The sequence below is a fragment of the Rana temporaria genome, chromosome 5, assembly GCF_905171775.1.
Source record: "Rana temporaria chromosome 5, aRanTem1.1, whole genome shotgun sequence".
In the NCBI taxonomy this organism is placed as follows: domain Eukaryota; kingdom Metazoa; phylum Chordata; class Amphibia; order Anura; family Ranidae; genus Rana; species Rana temporaria.
The window spans coordinates 168,535,750-168,556,264 of NC_053493.1; the positions used below are offsets into that span (position 1 = coordinate 168,535,750).

Consider the following 20,515-nt stretch of genomic DNA (forward strand, 5'->3'; position numbering starts at 1 on the left):
ACACTCAAACCGTCCGGAAGCAAGATCAAGATGCGTGGCACACGCTCTTTGCAAATAAAAAGAGCTTCTTCAGGCAGTCCCGCAATCCATATGCTCCTCCTGAAGCAGGCACTGTGCCTGGGTATGCCCCCAGGCCTGACATCGCCAACACTGTATGTCCTCCATCTTTGGCACTGGAACCGACCTCCGTGGTTCTATGGCAGATGGTGTAGACCTGCGGATTCCAACGTCCCGCAAGACTTCTCTCCTCAGGGGCGGTGGCTGGTCTGGGTGTCCTTGGTGTGGGTTCCTGACGCTTGGCAGGCCCAAGCAGGTCCTCCACCACAGTGTACCATTCGACCAGCTCGACCAGCTGGTCAGCGTGTGTAGGGTTTCCATGACTTACCCAGCACTGTAGGTCATCTGGCAGGGACCGTAGGTACCAGTCCATCACCACTCGTTCCACCATTTGTGGACCTGACTATTTTTCTGGCTGCAGCCATTTTTTGACCGTATCAGTTCGTGCATTTGGGACCTGGGTGGTCTGTCAGAAAAAAGGGGGGGGACCACCCGAAGGTGTTTGGGACTTTAAATGAGAATACCTCTGTGATGTATCTCCATCCTTGTGTCTGGACTTTATATGAGATTACATCCATACTATATCTCCATCCCATATGCGGAAAATTGAAACAAAGGGAATTTGGGACTTTAAATGAAACAGTGGGCTAAATGGGGACAAAGTAATGAAACAAACCATAGATGAAATGTTCATGTATTGAGAAAATAGAATATTTGGTAGAAACAAATAGCTTGTACAAAAGTACAGAACATACATTTCATACATAATACAATAAAAATAAAAATAATAAAAATACATTAAATAAATAACAGTCGATGACAACATATATAGCCACATATAGGTTGGGCATAACCATGCAATAGGTGAAGTATAAAATGTAAATAGATCATAGTACTTAGTACTGGTTGATCAGAATGGGTCCCATAAACGCGTATAGCTACATCTTTATAAGCCCGACGCGGTGTTTCGTGTATATGAAAAACACTCATCAGGGGCGGATGTAGTGGGATATCTGGAATACAGATTTGATTAGTGATCAAGGTATTAAAATTGGATCCACCAAAAAAGAGGTAGTAAGTAAATTCTGGTTACTTACATAGTATGTCAAAGTGGTAATATAAATACAGTTAAGACCAAACATATGCCCGTCCCGGGACAGAGGTGGCAGACCAGCAGGCAAACAGCAGAGCGCATAAAGCATCCTTCCCAGACAGCACAGCGACCATGGGTAAAATAAAATTATAGTGTATCCTCATAGTACAGGTAGGTATCTGTAATGAATGAATGAATAGGTCCATCAAACAGTGACCCACATGGTAGGGGGATAAGGGCATAGCAAATACATAGAAATTAACAAAGGATACCTGGAATGCGAGTAGGATGGCCACAGCTAGTGACGGCTGTAAGGCCTGCATAGAAAATGGCCACTGGCTGAATAGCTGGGAAGGTGCTTAAATACTTCCAGCAAATGCACCAGACTGCCCCCAACGTCACGTTAGCTGGACAGTGTGGGGGTGGGGCCCTCAATCAGACAGCACAATTGCCTGTACTGAAGAGATGCTACACACACCCACTTGATCAGCTGTGATGGATACTAGCCATACAACAGGGCGACGCCCAATAAGGACATCACTCGGATAGCACGTAACGCCGATGCACTGACGGTAACCGCCCGTTCCCCCAAAGGGGAGGAAGGGAAGCACAGTGAGTGTTCCCCCCCTTCCCCTTCCTCTTTCCCCCCCTCCCCCACTACCATTTTTCATTCATTCATTATTATTCACTCATTTCTACGTTTTCTAGGTACCACTGGTAGGCGTCCTTACCCCGAGGCCACCATGGGACCTTATGTGGTCCCCCTCTCTTGCGGGTCCAATACCATGGATCCCCCTCTGTGGAGGCTACTAGTGGCCCGAGAAATCCTTATCCGGGCTCCTGTTCTCGGGGCCCCCTACTTGCACTACAAATCCCTGTATTCAAGGTACTATTTTCACCTTCCACCTTCCTCATTTTTCATTTTTATTGGCTGTTTTATCTTTTTTACTTGACCCTTTCCCATTCCTGTTTTTTTTTCCCCCTCATCTCCCTCTTTTATTATTTTTTTTCCTTTCCCTATCCTTATTCATTTGTCCCCTCACCATCACACCATGTCACCTTTTACACTTACTTATCCCTGTGCATTTCATTGTGATATCGCACCACCGGCTTCCATCACGCGTGATTCACCCACCTCCCTTTTTACAATCTGGGCTTTATATATTTATCATATCCTTATCTTTTGTACATGAGAAGTAGGTCCATTCGCCCATACACGTGCCCCATGGTCGGTACACGGGACCCTCTGAGGCGATGGCCGCCTCCCCCGCTGGCTTCATATGTGGGGGGGTTTTTAGGTGAGCAGCGGAGTCTACCCTTCCCCAATGTATTTTACTGTACTGTTGTTTCATGTATTATTGTCTGATCTTTGTTATTTTTAACTCTAGACTCTTCTGATGAAGTGGCGCACAGCCACGAAACTAGTTAAGATGTCGTGATATGACCTTCTACCCACTATGCTTCTCCCCCTTCTGGGGACTACTATACTGGCGATTTTGTTGGTCATACATTATGTGTTGTTTTGTTACCAATGTATCCACTTTGTGTCGTTATCGACATTTTATTTAATAAAATTGTTTTCTATTATTTTTTACTTGTTTTGTTGTACACTACCCACATATACTACCAGTACCGTGATAGTCCAACGATGGCCCATTTACTCCCCCCATTTTGCTCTCGGGTTGGGGACCCTAGAGCTAAACTCTATATACTATGTAAGTAACCAGAATTGACTTACTACCTCTTTTTTGGTGGATCCAATTTTAATACCTTGATCACTAATCAAATCTGTATTCCAGATATCCCACTACATCCGCCCCTGATGAGTGTTTTTCATATACACGAAACGCCGCGTCGGGCTTATAAAGATGTATCTATACGCGTTTATGGGACCCATTCTGATCAACCAGTACTTCTATGATCTATTTACATTTTATACTTCACCTATTGCGTGGTTATGTCCAACCTCTATGTGGCTATATATGTTGTCATCGACTGTTATTTATTTAATGTATTTTTATATCAACTATTGTATTATGTATGAAATGTATGTTCTGTACTTTTGTACAAGCTATTTGTTTCTACCAAATATTCTATTTTCTCAATACATGAACATTTCATCTATGGTTTGTTTCATTACTTTGTCCCCATTTAGCCCACTGTTTCATTTAAAGTCCCAAATTCCCTTTGTTGCAATTTTCCGCATATGGGTGGTCTGTCAGGTTTGTACTGCCAGCGATGCACCCTCTGAGCCTGGACAGCCGTGGTTACCCCCAGGCGAGCCAGGATCTCTGCCTTCAGTCGCTCATAGTCGCTGATGTGCTCAGATGGGAGGTCAAAATAGGCTTTTTGCGGGTCACCGGTGAAGAAAGGGGAGATAATGCCAGCCCATTGGTCACAAGGCCACCCCTCTCTCTCTGCTATCCTTTCAAAGGTAGTAAGAAAGGCTTCTACGTCATCGCTGGGTGTTAATTTTTGTAAAAAAAGTCTGGCTCTCACGGACACTTGGTTGCCAGTGGCAACGATCGATTGCTCTCGTCCCTGAGCCAGCTGCTGTACCGCCCACTCTGAGAGTCAGCTACCTGAGCTTGAGTGGACTCCTGCTGGGCCGTAAACTGGGCGGCTAGCAGCCGTGTGTTTTCCTGCTGCGCAGCTATAGCCTGTGCCAGGGCCTGCTGCTGCTGAGCCATCGCTTCCTCATGGTGACGGTTTGCCTCTGCTGAAGCTTGCTTCTGGGTCACATTGGCTTGTGCCAAAGCCTTGATGACCTCCTCCATGCCACTGCTTGCAATGTCTGAGCTGACTTCACCCAAGACATGCCATAAGCACACTGTCTTTTTAAATGTCAGTTTTTATTTTTAAACGTTTTTTTGCACCTGCAAATGCACTTGGCCCGCATTCGACACCAGTTGTAAAGTTTGGGGGCTATAGCTCAGCAGGATTAAGTGCATAAACCGTTTGGGGGGGGGGGAAGGCTTTTATTCACAGGGAAAAACTATAACACAAAAGTCCGCTTAGCTTCGGCATTAAATAAAAGTCTGCTTTTCTTCAGCACAATATATGTCAAAGCAAAAACACATACAGTTTGGTTGTAGACGGGTCTTCGCCCCCCGTATTTCAAAAGTCCTCACTGTATTCTTAACGGCACCCAGCAGACTCCCAGCTCATCTTCACAGGTGCAATCCCCATACTCCTCCACACACCTCTAGCACCACTTCCTGTTTTATGGGCTGTTCTCTGGAAGTGTTAACTCTCTGTGTGCCGACTCCCAGTGGTTAGGGGTGGAGGCTCTTTCCCACCCGAATAGCACTTTAGAGCCTCCAAAATTCCAGGCCCCAAATGACTCTACCAAGACAGAGAGGACTGCGAGCCAGTCCACTCTGGATTAACTCTTACGCCTGGAATCCTTCATCATTTTGGGTGACCCCCTGAACACTTTTACAGCTATTTAAAGGGACCATAGCCCAAATAGTGGTGCTGTATAGCACCTGTCCAGGACCCAACCCTGGCGTCCTGTACAATATATACACACACACACACACACACACACACACACACACACACACACACACACACACACACACACACATACATACATACATACATACACAGTATGTGATCCTGCGCACAGCTGCCGCCCTTCTATAGGGCAGTCGGAGAGTGGTCAAAACTCCTTTTAATTTAAAAGGCAAGTTGATGCATTAAAAACAAATGCTTGAATGAGAAATGGAAACTTTAAAAAAAAAGTAATCCTGACAAACAAATACATAAAATTGCTTACTTCTCAGGGTTGTAACTTGAAAATGCTATCAATCCTCCAAAGCCCAATGAAAGAGAAAAGAAAATCTGAGTAGCAGCATCCAACCATACTCGTGGCTTTAACAAAATTTGTATCTACATTTGAAAAAAAAAACAATGCATATATTACTATAAACACTTTGTAAGAAAAGCATATACCGGGTACTCTATTTACAACCATGTCGTATATAGCGGTACAATTATGTAACAGTTGCAATCGTTTCAATAGATCCTAGCAATAAACTGACATAACAGAGTGTTATAAGTTATCAATTTAAAGTGAAACTTAAAGCGGGGGGTTCACCCTATATAAAAAAAAAAAAAAAATTTCCCTCTAGCATTAAATCCGGCATAGTAGCGCGAGCTACACTATGCCGGTCTTAATTTTTTTTTCCCGTACTCACTGTTATAGCGTACATAGAAGATTCCGGGGAATGGGCGTTCCTATGGACAGGGAAGGTGATTGACGGCCGGCCATGGCACGTCACGCTTCTCCGGAAATAGCCGAAATAGGCTTGGCTCTTCACGGCGCCTGCGCATAGCCTGTGCGCAGGCGCCGTGAAGAGCCGAGACCTACTCCGGCTGTCTTCGGGGAGCGTGACGTGCCAGAGCCGGCCGTCAATCACCTTCCCTCTTGCTAGGAACGCCCATTCCCCGCGGCAGACGGAATCGTCTATGTACGATATAGCCGTGAGTACGGGGATAAAAAAATTAAGACCGGCATAGTGTAGCCCGCGCTACTATGCCGGATTTTAAGCTGCATTGTTGTTAAGGAGGGTGAACCACTGCTTTAAAGGTGTTGTAAAGGTTCGTTTTTTATTTTCTAAATAGGTTCCTTTAAGCTAGTGCATTGTTGGTTCACTTACCTTTTCCTTCCATTTCCCTTCTAAATGTTTTTTTCTTTGTTTTCTTTGTCTGAATTTCTCACTTCCTGTTCCTGAGTGAGTGAAAAACGTATATAGCGCAACACATGCGAACTGAATCGCCTCTGGGCGCTGTAACCCTTTCGTGGGTGAAACCCTTTGACCTCAGAAGAGATGGGTTTTAATCCTTCTTCTGAAGGCCAAGTGGTCCACCTCCAAACGGATGGTGGTTGGTAGAGCGTTCCACAGTCGTGGTCCCTGGACGGCAAACCTTCGATCTCCTTTGGACTTGTATCTGGCTTTGGGAATCTGGACAAGGTTTTGATTGGTGGATCGCAGAATACGATTGGTGTTGTGAGCTTTTATTTTATCGCATAGATATTGTGGGGCATTTCCTTGAATACACTTATGCATTAGGCGCAGTGCCTTGAAGGAGATTCTGTCTTTTACCGGCAACCAATGAAGGGATCTCAGTGAAGATGAGATTGATTCCCATGTTTTTTTGCCTGTCACTAATCGTGCCGCCGTATTTTGAACGACTTGCAGACGAGTGATTTGGAATTTGGGAAGTCCGAGGTAGAGGACATTTGCATAGTCAAGTCTGGAATTGATAATTGTTCCCACCACGACTGCAATGTACTCTTTCGGGATAAAGGGGGTGAGTCTGCGTAGTAGGCGCAGCAGATAGTGCGATCCGCTGACTACTGACCCTATTTGTGCATCCATTGTCATGTTGATATCAAAGATGACTCCGAGACTTTTGACTTTGGTGCTAGGGGTGATAGTTTTACCCAGAATGGGCAGGGGTGACCATGTTTTTGTTGGATGATTTTTCCGGTTTGCTTGAAACAGGAGAAGTTCTGTTTTCGAACCGTTGAGTTTAAGATAACTCATTGTCATCCAGTTTTCTATCAGAGTAAGGGATTTCTCAAGTGAGAATGATCCTTTTTGTTGCATATGCGAAAATACAGTTGTGTATCATCAGCATAAGAGTGATAAAGTAACTTCTGGTTGCTGATGATTTCAAAAAGAGGGCGGAGATAAATATTGAACAGAACCGGCGACAAAGGGGATCCCTGAGGGACTCCACATGATACCGTCCATTTTTCAGAAGTGAAAGGCCCCAGTTTCACTATTTGTGATCGGTTGGAGAACCAAGCTAAATCACATTCCGCGACTCTGGCTACTTCTGTTAGCCGAGTCAGTAGTAATCCGTGGTCTACCGTGTCAAAAGCAGCGCTTAGGTCCAACAGTACCAGAAGACAAGATTCTCTTTCGCCATATTTTGAGCAGCGCCGTTTCTGTTCCGTGACCTGGACGGAAACCCGATTGAAACGGATCGAGTAATTTATGGGTGTCAAGATGAAGTTGTAGCTGTTGTACAACTGCTTTCTCCATTACCTTGGAGAAGACATTTAGGCCTGTTATGGGTCGACGGTTGTTTGGGTCTTTTGGGTCGAGGGTGTTTTTTTTTAGGATTGGTTTTATTATACCTCGTTTCAGCAAGGTGGGCACCGTGCCCTCCTTGAATGATTGGTTTAAGAGCTGCGTGATAGATGGTGCCAATATGTCGGCACACTCTTTCAGCAGTTTGGTGGGGATGATATCATTTGGCGCTGAGCTGTTTCGCAGAGTACCGATGATATTTTTAGTGGCCTCGATGGAAATTGGTTTTAGAGAGAAATTGGTTGATTGGGATGGTTTTATGTGCGTAATTAGTTCGGGCTTTGGGGAGGGGTTGCTGACGGCTCTATTTTGCTGGATGCTTACACAGATTTTTTTCAATTTTATTGATGAAATAATCCGATAATTCATTGCAAAATTCTTGTGAGTTGGAATTGGGGGCCTCTAAACAAACTGGGTTCATAGTCTTGAGTGACCAGTTTGAAGAGTTTGCAGGGGTGGTTTGGGGCATTTGCGATTGTGTTGGAGATGTGATTTTTTTTGGCCATAAAGATTTCTTTGTGGTATTTCTTGGTTATTATCTTATAGGTGGTGTGGTTTTCCTTTGAAGAGCTTCTTTTCCAGTTCCTCCTCAGTAAGCTGTTCAGTAAGCTGTTCTAAATGACTTTCCACCGCTCAGATGATGGGGGCAAGCTTACTGAGGAGAAACAGGAAGTGAGAAATTCAGACAAAGAAAAAAAACATTCAAAAGGGAAATCAAAGAAAAAGGTAAGTGAACCAACAATGCACTAGCTTAAAGGAACCTATTTAGAAAATAAAAGATGAACCTTTACAACTCCTTTAAGGTACAGACATCATCCACATTTTTTAGGGGTGAAACCGTTACCTCTGAATACAGTGATATTAAAGTTTTTTTTTCCAGCTAAAAAATACCTGCGCTATGCAACAATATTCTATTCTGGAGTCTCCTGCCAGCACTTCTTCCACTGGGTGCCCCCTTAGCAAGCCGTGCCTCTCGCTCCCGAGCCAAACATATATCTGTAGTGTTTACTTATCTCTCTCCAAAGCCCTGTATCTTTCTTCTGCTCCATTCTTCTGTTATCAGCATGATAACTTCTGAAAAGTTCTCCGACACATGAGATAAAAGCAGCTAGAAATTTGTGTCGGGGAGGGAAATTAGAGATAGATAAGCAGAGAGCTTGCCTATTCACAGTACAGTTTTGCAAGTTTCAAGTTTCTTCGTTCCTCTGCCTATGTGGAGGGGGGGGGTGTGCCTTTCCTCCAATCAGCTGTCTGATGGACCATTTTCATCGGTTAACCGATTAAGCTGACTGATGGTTCGTCGCGCCTACACACCATCGGTTAAAAAACGATTGTGTCAGAATGCGGTGACGTAAAACACAACGACGTGCTGAAAAAAACAAAGTTTAATGCTTCCAAGCATGCGTCGACTTGATTCTGAGTATGTTTTGATTTTTAACCGATGGTTGTGCCTACTAACGATCGGTTTTGACCTATCGGTTAGGAATCTATCGGTTAAATTTAAAGCAAGTTGGCTTTTTTTTAACCGATAGTTAAATAACCTATGGGGCCCACACACGATCGGTTTTGACCGATGAAAATGGTCCATCAGACCGTTGTCCTCTGTTTAACCTATCGTGTGTACGAGGCCTTATTGTAGTGCTAGCACCTAATGTCTTGCGCAAATATTATAGAGGTGCAGTATAATGGTTAAAGATGTTCCTAGTTATATTTGATATATGGTTAGTTCAGTTGTAACAATTGCAAAATTTAAAATGGTTCTAAAAAGGTAAACGTTTTTTTACCTTAATGCGTAAAAAATGTTTTGCCACTTGCTGTGCCTTACCAACCCCCCTACCCAAATTCTTTTATTGATCCAGTGTGGTGCAGAGTGATTTATACCCTAAATGAATGGGCACAATTTGCATCACATTTAACTGCATGTAAAACACACAGGAATGCGCTGAGCGTTCCTGTGCGATTCATAGTGTGAACCTGGCCCTAAAAGAACCAGCATTTGACCTGCTTTTCCTACAGTTTAACTTCATCTCAGTAGGACTCCCTGCAACTAGTGCAGGCAGATTTTGAGAATGTTTCTTGCATGCGTTCTAAAAGTACTAGAAATCGTACTTGAATTTGTCACACGATGCGCCACGTTTACCCTAGGTTCACACCTATGCGTTTTTTTTGTGTGTTTTGCAGTTTGCAGAAATGCACTATCAATTTAACATGGTTTCCTATGGTACACGTTCACATCTAAGCGTTTTGCGGCCGATGCGTTTTAGAAAAGTGTCAGGGATTTTTTTTGCGTGTAATAGACTTCAATGGAATCGCACCAGAAACACAAGTGTTGTGTTTGTGATGTGATTTTTTGTATGCGTTTTGGATTTTGCTTTTTTATTTTTCTGTTTAAAACACTGAATATAGCTGGTTGCTATGAAGGTGGCAGGAAGCTGGCCGCCGCATCATTAACAGATGAGTCATCAGCTGACTGACGTCACAAGGGGTGGGCTCTCTGGGTGACCTCATCGGATGACCACGCCCCATGACTATATAAGAGATGCCACAGAGCGGGCGACAACACAATTGAGGAAGACCGCCACAGAAGAAGAGCGACTTTCTGTTTTTTTTGCAGTTAAACGGCGTCAAGGAAGACGACAGCAGGGGGAGAATACAGCAGAAGGAGAAGATGGCTCTTTTAAAGGTTTATTTATAAGTTTTGCAATTAAACACAAAAGTCATATTACAGTAAAGTGAATAAAAAAAATGGGGAGGGGGGGGGGGGGGGGCAACAAGGCACCAGTTACCCATTGCCTAAAACAAGTACAGTTGTGGAGGTCTTGGTGACCCATTGTGAGCAATGTCATAACTCAATAATCACAATCATAATCCCAAATCCATGGGGGGGTTTCATGGAGTTAGGATGCAGCAGTAGGGTACCTATAACAAGACAACAGCAGTCATACACACACTCATACAGGCATACGCAAATTATGCAACTTAAACCTACCTAGGTCTCAGCCCACCTCACTCCTGGTTTCACTATGTACTATAATTTCCTCCTTGAGTGCAAGGGTATCACTCACTGTAACTCCAGCTAGGCTAGGTCGTCTGGGATGAAAAAACTGTACCCCACAATGAATTAGTGACATCCAGCCATGGCTGCCATATTTTAGTGAGTTTTTTTGTACAAGCTCTACTTTTATATATTAGCTTGAGCTTGGGGAGTTCCCCATTGATAATGCGATAGAGGGTTTGGGTCGTTGGAGATTTTACATCCTTCCATTGTAATAATATAACTTTCCGTACATAATACAGAACTGTGCGGAGTTGGATTCGAGTATGGGTTCTGTGTACAAAGTCCTTTAATATACCCAACCTCTTGAGTCTGAGGTAAAGGAAGTGTAATTTGGTTCTCAAAAAAACTGAACCGTTCCCTCCTGTAAGAGGCCAGCCCCAGGCAACTCCAGAACATATGAAGTAAGTCTTAGCAGGACCAAAGTTACCAAAGTTAGGAGTTACCAAAAGGCAACAACGGCCCTGCCCAACTCCTGAAAAACAGAGCGGGCCTAGGCCCTAAACTTGTACCATGTGTGGGGTGCATGGCCTGTTTCCATAAACCAAAAAGAAAGAAATTAAAAAGTCTTATGCCCTGTACACACGATCAGTCAATCAGATGAAAACAGTCTGATGGATTTTTCCATCAGTTAACCGATGAAGCTGACTGATGGTCAGTCGTGCCTACACACCATCAGTTAAAAAAAACAATCGTGTCAGAACGCGGTGACGTAAAACACAACAACGTGCTGAAAAAAATGAAGTTCAATGCTTCCAAGCATGGGTCAACTTGATTCTGAGCATGCGTGGATTTTCAACCGATGGACGTGCCTACAAACGATAATTTTTTTTCTATCGGTTAGGTATCCATCGGTTAATTTTAAAACAAGTTTCAAATTTTTTAACTGATGGATAAATAACCGATGGGGCCCACACACGATCGGTTTTGTCTGATGAAAACGGTCCATCAGACCGTTCTTATCGGATTGACCGATCATGTGTACGCGGTCAAGTCACACAGTGAAGGAGTTGCTGAAAGTTCCACAGTTCCTGGTAAGAGAAATTTAACACAGCACCCTTCAAGTGGGGAGCTGAGGAAGCCGTGGCAGTGATTCTGATCACAGTAAGGCATCCTTAGGAGATTAAAGGAGTGGGTTTTCTCTTGGTGGACCACCCAAAGGGTAGCAGGAAACAACATGGCATATTGAACTGAGCTTCTGCTTGATTTGCTGGAATTTGGCTCTCTGGTTGTGAACAGCCATGGAGTAATCTGGAAATGGCGAGACCACCGCCCTGTTGATTTTGAGGCTCCCCCTTCAGGTGAGCAGCACGGAGGATGGAATCCCGGTCCCTGTAGTTCAGCAGACGGATCACCATGGTGCAGGGAGGATTTCCTTCTGGGAAACACGTGGATAAGTGGTCACGGCTGAACTCCTGCTCCAGCCAGCTCTCTAGGAAAGCCACCGGGTCAGACTCCTCCACTTATTCAGGGAGGCCCACAAACCGCAGGTTGTTCCGGTGGAGGCGGTTCTCAAAGTCATCCAGCTTGTTCTCCAGGGTTGTGATTTTCCTGCCATATGTACTAAGTTTAGGCAGTATGGGGTTAACAGTGTCCTCCAGATCACTAATGCGGAGTTCGGTTTCAGTAACCCGACCCCATATCTTTTTTATGTCTTGCTAGATGATTGCAAAGTCAGTCTGAATTTCAGCCACCATCCCCATTAGATCAGTATGATTCACCTTGATGGTAGGCTCATGCCCGCGGACCGCACCATCAGCGCCATCCCCTTCATTCTTGGCTAGGGGCTACCAAATATGGTAGGATGACCCGGGTCCGGGACACCCGGGGAGGACTGTGGGAGGACTGCGGAGAGGAATCAGGGGGTTTCCCAAAGAGATCATGGGTAGATGCAGGGGATACACAATGCGCTGCTGAGATGCTTCCATTCACATGCTCCACTAGGCCACGCCCGCAGAGCATTTTTTAACCACTTCAGCCCCGGACCAATTTGCTGGTCAATGACCGGGCCACTTTTTGCGATTCGGCACTGCGTCGCTTTAACTGACAATTGTGCGGTCGTGTGACGTGGCTCCCAAACAAAATTGGTTTCCTTTTTTTCCCACAAATAGAGATTTCTTTTGGTGGTATTTAATCACCTCTGCGGTTTTTATTTTTTGCGCTAAAGTCAAGCTGCTGCAGTCAGGAGGACTGTCAGGGCTTGCAAAGGGCTGACTGGGATCAGTAGTCCACCAAAAAGGTCAGCTAGCACTAAAGTCTTTTCCTATTTTTGTTGCTAAACTAAAAGGGACCCATGGTCCCTGCCTGTAATAAGGAACTTTGTTAAGGCCTGGCTGAAACCAGAGTTAGCTGAGCCTGAAGAATTGTGCTGGAGGGAGAAGGAGAGATTGTCTGCAGCAAGTGTTGTGCAGAAGGAAGAGAATATCCAAACTATCCTATACCATGCATTAATCATTTTCTGGGCATCCCTTTACCCCATCCAAGTTCTAATCCCCCAATAAAATACAAAAACAAAGCTGATGGACTGTGAAAGTGAATGCCAGTTAAACTGACATTTAACTTTTTGTTATCTGTGAAAAGAAAAAAGGACGAATGCAATATCGACTTTATTGGTATCAAAAAATTGAATAAAAACAATCAAGCACAGACAGGCAAAAGGTGATGAGGTTAATGCGTTTCACAAGAAATGTCTTGCTTTGTCAAAAATGTAGCTGTATTACAATGGCTTGCAGACTGAGACTATAGCCAAGCTAGATAACAATAATAAGAGCGTAAACCTTTCTTCTGCCTGTATTTATAGTCTTCAAAGACATTACATGTTGCAGGATTAATACAGCACTGGGGCTGGGGTTGTCACACTTCATATGATGTTCATAAATAAAAAAAACTTACATCTGGAGTAAAAAGGTACCTCAGTCCATCAATTGCACCAGGCAATGTGAAACCACGAATGAGAAATATGGTTAGAACAATGTAAGGGAATGTAGCAGTAATGTAAACTGCCTGTTAAAGAAACATAAATATACAAGTAAATTAGACTGGGTAATATGCATTAATACATGTTATATTATACAGGATTAGGCCACGTACACACGATCAGGCCATCCGATGAGAACGGTCCGAAGGAGCGTTGTCATCGGTTAACCGATGAAGCTGACTGATGGTCTGATGTGCCTACACACCATAGGTTAAATAATCGATCGTGTCAGAGCGCGGTGATGTAAAACACAACGACATGCTGAAAAAAACGAAGTTTAATGCTTCCAAGCATGTGTCGACTTGATTCTGAGCATGCGCAGGTTTTTAACCGATGCTTTTGCATACTAACGATCGGTTTTAACCTATCGGTTAGGCGTCCATTGGTTAAATTTTAAAGCAATTTCTAATTTTTTTGACCGAAGGTTAACTGACCGATGGGGCCCACACACGATCGGTTTGGACCGATGAAACTGTCCTTCGGTCTGTTTTCATCGGTTTTGACCGATCGTGTGTACGCGGCCTTAGTCTTTTCTGCACTACAGTATTCAACAAAAACAAATACTAAAGAGAAGTCTGCCTCCATTATTTTCTCCTGTGTAGTATATTGATGTTATAAGAAATATGCAGTATATACAGCAGCTGGCAATGCAATGCTGTACTGCTGCGCAAGATGGTGCACTGCAATTTAAAATGGTTACTTACTATTTCAACTGAGGTGCATTGACAGCCCATTCAAAATGAATGGGTGGCTTTAACACAATGCATAGTAACATGCACCATACAGCTTGTTAATGCTTGTACAGTAATGCACTGCAAGTCCGCAACAGATCTTTTATATCTAAATGGGCCCTCAAACATTGCATAATACCCTCTTTCTAAAAGAGAAACAGCATTTCCTTATATATGAAACAATGCAAGCATTAACACACTACAAAACATAAACTTTTTTAGAATTACCTTTCCTGTAGATTGAATCCCTCTTATCGTGCACAGATATACAGCGCCCCACGCTACTGCTAGAGAAATCACCATCCACCATTGCAAATCTCCATTTTCATTGATAGTTGTGGTTATATTTAATGTTTTTCTGTACCAATAGTAGTTAACTGTGCTACTTCTACTACACTCCTCATACGCACCTAAATAATTTGACAGTGTTTTAGAAATAGATCTTTCAGTTAAAAAAAAAAAAATGTAGATTTCACAATGCATTATATGCATAATATAAACCATAACTGACCCACCACAATGTAACATCTAGGGGATATATACGACTAATACCCCAAACTGTAAGGCCCCATACAGACGAGCGGACTGTCCGCTGAAATCGGTCCGCCGGACCGTTTTCAGCGGACATGTCCGCCCGGAGATTTCTGTCTGATGGTTGTACACACCATTAGACAGAAATCCGTGCGGACAGACAGCGCGGTGACGTGCGCGACCCTGGAAGGTCAATGCTTCCACGCATGCGTCGAATCACTTTGATGCATGCGAGGGATGGCGGCCGATCGGACATGTCCGGTGAGTCTGTACAGACGACCGAACATGTCCGACGGACATGGTTCCAGCGGACATGTTTCTTAGCATGCTAAGAAACATTTGTCCGCTGGAAACCTGTCCGATCCGCCGGACATTTGTCCGGTCGGCCGTACAGACGACCAAACATGTCTGCTGAAACTGGTCAGCGGACCAGTTTCAGCAGACATGTTCGGTCGTGTGTACGGGGCCTAACAAAGATTTGTAATAGAGCTGCCCTGAATGACACACTAATCACTATTTTGTTGACCAATATCTAAAATAGATATTACAAATAGTTGCAGTAAGCATTAGGTAGATGTGGCCTGCCCTAATCACATAGCTCTGAACCTGTACTGCACAGCCCACAAGCAGTGGGCTTTGCACATTTAGAGAGTGACATTTTTGCCCATTCTTCTGTGCAAAATAGCTCAAGCTTTGTCAGATTGAATGGAGAGCATCTGTGAACAGCAATTTTCAAGTCTTGCCACAGATTCTCAATTGGATTTAGGTCTGGTCTTTGACTGGTCCATTCTAATACATGAATATGCTTTGATCTAAACCATTCTATTCTATTGTAGCCCTGGCTGTATGTTTAGGGTCGTTGTCCAGTTAGAAGGTGAATCTCCGCCCCAGTCTCAAGTCTTTTGCAGACTCTAATGCCGTGTACACACGATCAGATTTTCCCATGGGGAAAAAGTCAGATGGGAGCTTTTCGGCGGATATTCCGACCGTGTGTATGCCCCATCTGACCTTTTGTGTCGGAATTTCCGATGTACCTAGATAGAGAGCAGGTTCTCAATTTTTTAGACAGAAAATCTGTTTGTCTGTATGGAATTCCAACGGGAAAAAAACATCCATGATCGGAAACAATTCGACGCATGCTCGGAAGCATTGAACTTCTTTTTCTCGCCTCTTCGTAGTGTTATACGTCACTGAGTTCTTAGCGCTCGAAAGTTCAGAGAACTTTTGTGTGATCGTGTGTATGCAAGCTTGAGTGAAATTCCGTTGGAAAAACCATCCAACTTTTTTCCTACGGAAATTCCGCTCGTATGTACAGGGCATAACAGGTTTTCTTCTAAGATTGCCCTGTATTTGGCTTCATCCATCTTCTCATCAACTCTGACCATCTTTGCTGTCCCTGCTAAAGAAAAGCATCCCCACAACATGATGCTGCCACCACAATGTTTCACAGTTGGGATGGAGTGTTTAGGGTGATGTTCAGTGTTAGTTTTCCGCCAAACAAAGCATTTCGCTTTTAGGCCAAAAAGTTCAAATTTGGTCTCATCTGACTCATCTGGTCTCCACATGTTTGCTGTGTCCCCCCACATGGCTTCCAGCTAACTGCAAATGGGACTTCTTATGGCTTCTTTCAACAATGGCTTTCTTCTTGCTACTACCATACAGACCAGATTTGTGGAGTGCACAACTAATAGTTGTCCTGTGGACAGATTCCCCCACCTGAGCTTTGAATCTCTGCAGAGCCTCCAGAGTTACCATGGGCCTCTTGCCTGCTTCTCTGATTAATGCTCTCCTTGCCCAGCCTGTCAGTTTAGGTGAACGGCCATGTCTTGGTAGGTTTGCAGTTGTGCCTTATGCCCTGTACACATGATTGGTTCGTCTGATGAAAACGGACCAATGGATTTTTTCATCAGATATCCGATGAAGCTGACTTTCATCAGTCTTGCCTACACACCATCGGTTAAAAATCCGATCGTGTCCAACGCAGTGACGTAAAACACTATAATGTGCTGAGAAAAATGAAGTTTAATGCTTCCAAGCATGCGTGGATTTTTGACCGATGGATTTCCCCACAGACGATCGTTTTTTTTTCTATCGGTTTTTTAACCATAATAAAAATTTAAAACAGGTTCTATTCTTTTTTTCACCGATGGAAAAAAAAAACGGTGGAGCCCACACACGATCAGTTTGTCCGATGAAAACGGTCCATCGGTCCGTTTTCATCAGACGAACCGATCGTGTGTACAGGGCATTACTCTTTCCATTTTCAGGTGATTGATTCTTCAAAGCTTGAGATATTTTTTTTATAACTTACCCATGCTTAAACTTCTTCACAATGTTATCCCTGACTTGTCTGGTATGTTCCTTGGCCTTTATGATACTGTTTGTTCACTAAGGTTCTCTAACAAACACCTGAGGGCTTCACAGGACAGCTGTATTTATACTGAGGTTAAATTACACACGGGTGGACTCTATTTACTAATTAGGTGACTTTTGAAGGCAATTGGTTCCACAAATTTTAGTTAGAGGTATCAGAGTAAAGGGGCCTGAATACAAATGCATGTCATGCTTTTCAGATATTTGTAAAAAATGTTGAACACCACGTATCCTTTTTTGTCCACTTCACAATTATGTGACACTTTCTGTTGGTCTATAGCATAAAATCCCCAAAAAATGTATTTACGTTTTTATTTGTAACATGAAAAAATGTGGAAAATTTCAAGGAGTATGAATACTTTTTCAAGGCACTGTCAAAGGTGGCAATGCTACGGGGGTGAAATATCATGTTGCTGTCAGTAACACATTTATGTTTATAATAAAATGTTCCACACTGGTGCCTTTCTCTACAGTGCCATCCATCCAGGTCGGCATTGTGGTATGTACGCTTAGTGCATTTTTGTTGGTGTAATGTATGGTTTAATTATAGTCATGGCTTTTTTTTCTCAGAGAATAGGTGCAGGAACTCTCCCTTTTGGACTTACCCCATCTTACCCCGTCTTCACCACTACCTACCTCCGAGCACCATTCCTTGGTCCCACCTCCAACCACCTCCCAGTACTGCCCCTTTAATTTGTTAATGATGACAAGAAAAGCAGTAAAATAGATTCCCTGCAGCCAATAACAATAGACCCCCAGCAACAATAGATCCCCCGGCAACAATAGACCACCCTCAACAAAATAAACCCCCCTAGCAACAAGAGACCCCCAGCAGCAACAAAAGATCCCCCCGCAGACAGTATCGATAGACTATCCAGCAGCCAGCTACAGTAGAATTCTCTCTCAACAGTAGATCTCTCCAGGCAACAACTGACTCTCCCAGCAACATAAGACCCACCCCAGCAACAATAGATACTCCGTCAGCAAAAATATACCTCCTCCGTAACAATGGACTCTCCCACTGCAAAAATAGATTCCTTCCAGCAACACTATATCCCCCAGCAGCAATCGACACTGTAGCACAACCCAGCACCCCTTGACATCACATACATTCAGTGCTAGAGGTACCCTGCGTTCCCGCTGAAAAAAAGCCCTGATTATAGTTCACCCACCCTAGGTCTGTACATGTGGGACCAAAGTGCTACATTGTAGTACACTTAAGGGCAACAGCTTGTTGGGTTGTGTCTCTTGTATAGTACTAAGGATCTGCTATTGGAATGCATTTTGTCATAGTGGCACTATGTGGCCTCAGTGGAACAGGTTTACGCCTCAGTATAGTTAATTAGACACTTGTTACCACAAGAGTGTTACTACCTGTATTATTGTATTCTGTTGTAGGGCAGTAGCTCCATGGAAGTGGATTTTGAAACGAATTGAAGAAATACCATAGAATCCATGCTATAATAGTATTATAATACACTCCTACCAGAAGGGAAACAAGCAATGAAGCAATACCTGTAAAACAGAATATAAAAGAAATATAAATGACTGACAAATACCTAGACAATCATATACAGTAGGTTATAGATATTTGACATTTGAATTTACTTTGTATGGTACATAGACAGGTTGCCTGTTCTGTCCCAGTACTCTTTTCACTGCTTCTATTGCTTGAGGTTCAGTGACACATACATAGGGGTTGTATTACTAAAACCAGTGAGTGCAAAATCTGGTGCAGCTGTGTATGGTAGCCAATCAGCTTCTAACTTCTGCTTGTTCAATTAAGCTTACACCAGTGTTTTTCAACCTTTTTCCAGTTGGGGCGCCCTTAACCACTTCCCGACCCCCGCATGTACATATACGTCCACAATGTGGCACGTACAGGCACATGGGCGTATAGGTACGTCCTCGCCTATTAGCGGGTGGGGGGTCCGATCGGGACCCCCCCCGCTACATGCGGAGGTCGGGTCCGCTCGGGGAGCGATCCGGGACCACGGCGCGGCTATTTGTTTATAGCCGCTCCGTCGCGATCGTTCCCCGGAGCTGAAGAACGAGGAGAGCCGTGTGTAAACACGGCTTCCCCGTCCTTCACTATGGCGGCGCATCGATCGCGTCATTCCCTTTATAGGGAAGACACGATCGATGACGTCATTCCTACAGCCACACCCCCAAACAGTTGTAAACACATACTAGGTGCACCCTAACTCCTACAGCGCCACCTGTGGTTAACTCCCAAACTGCAACTGTCATTTTCACAATAAAGAATGCAATTTAAATGCATTTTTTGCTGTGAAAATGACAATGGTCCCAAAAATGTGTCAAAATTGTCCGAAGTGTCCGCCATAATGTCGCAGTCACGAAAAAAATTGCTGATCGCCGCCATTAGTAGTAAAAAAAAAAAAAAAAAAAAATGCAATAAAACTATCCCCTATTTTGTAAACACTATAAATTTTGCGCAAACCAATCGATAAACGCTTATTGCGATTTTTTTTACTAAAAATAGGTAGAAGAATACGTATCGGCCTAAACTGAGGAAAAAATATGTTTTTATACATGTTTTTAGGGGATATTTATTACAGCAAAAAGTAAAAAATATTGCTTTTTTTTCAAAATTGTCGCTCTATTTTTGTTTATAGCGCAAAAACTAAAAACCGCAGATGTGATCAAATACCACCAAAAGAAAGCTCTATTTGTGGGGAAAAAAGGACGCCAATTTTGTTTGGGAGCCACGTCGCACAACCGCGCAATTGTCTGTTAAAGCGACGCAGTCCCGAACTGTAAAAACACCTTGGGTCTTTAGGCTGCATATTGGTCCGGGGCTTAAGTGGTTAAAGGTATTTTCGGTCTTGTGGCACCCCAGTCCAAGGCTTGGTTTACGTTACTGTATGTCGCAGAACACGCGCTACAACGCGCCCGTTCCTGATACACAGACAAATGCTCTGATCATTAGGGGTACCGTTAATTTTTAATGGTACCTCACACATTGGAAAATGTGGGGTGCTTTAGGTGCAGTGCAATAATAAAAAAAAAGGTCAGGGACTTCTTTCCCTGCATTTTTGTGGCTAGGGAAGCCCATTGAAATTAATGGGCTGCCCTACACGCTGCATGCAGCCACACAGATGTGAACCAAGGGCTTGTTTACATGTCAGGTGTGACCCCACAACTGTGTGCATTGCACAGTTGTGGTGTAGTGATGATGCATTTATGGGCTTAAAACAGGTGGTGAGGAGGCAACATATTGCCTCTTTACCACCTGTCAAATGCCTCTGAAAAGCGATCTGTGCACACATTATATATATATATATATATATATATATATATATATATATATATATATATATATAATTACAGACCAAAAGTTTGGACACACCTTCTCATTTAAAGAGTTTTCTTTATTTTCATGACTATGAAAATTGTAGATTCACACTGAAGGCATCAAAACTATGAATTAACACATGTGGAATTATACATAACAAAAAAGTGTGAAACAACTGAAAATATATTTCATATTCTAGGTTCTTCAAAGTAGCCACCTTTTGCTTTGATTACTGCTTGGCACACTCTTGGCATTCTCTTGATGAGCTTCAAGAG

General features: G+C 43.5%; 1 protein-coding gene across 1 annotated transcript in view; it reads right to left on the reverse strand.

The window, feature by feature from the left end:
- LOC120940468 (sodium-dependent neutral amino acid transporter B(0)AT3-like) overlaps positions 1 to 20,515 on the reverse strand; it is a 172,498-nt gene that overhangs the window by 62,772 nt on the left and 89,211 nt on the right. Inside the window, exons 3-6 of the mRNA XM_040353349.1 lie at positions 18,299 to 18,439; positions 14,249 to 14,430; positions 13,205 to 13,315; positions 4,932 to 5,044 (exon numbers count right to left, since the gene is read on the reverse strand). Coding sequence (XP_040209283.1) covers positions 4,932 to 5,044; positions 13,205 to 13,315; positions 14,249 to 14,430; positions 18,299 to 18,439 — 547 coding nt within the window. The remainder of the gene's footprint in view (positions 1 to 4,931; positions 5,045 to 13,204; positions 13,316 to 14,248; positions 14,431 to 18,298; positions 18,440 to 20,515) is intronic.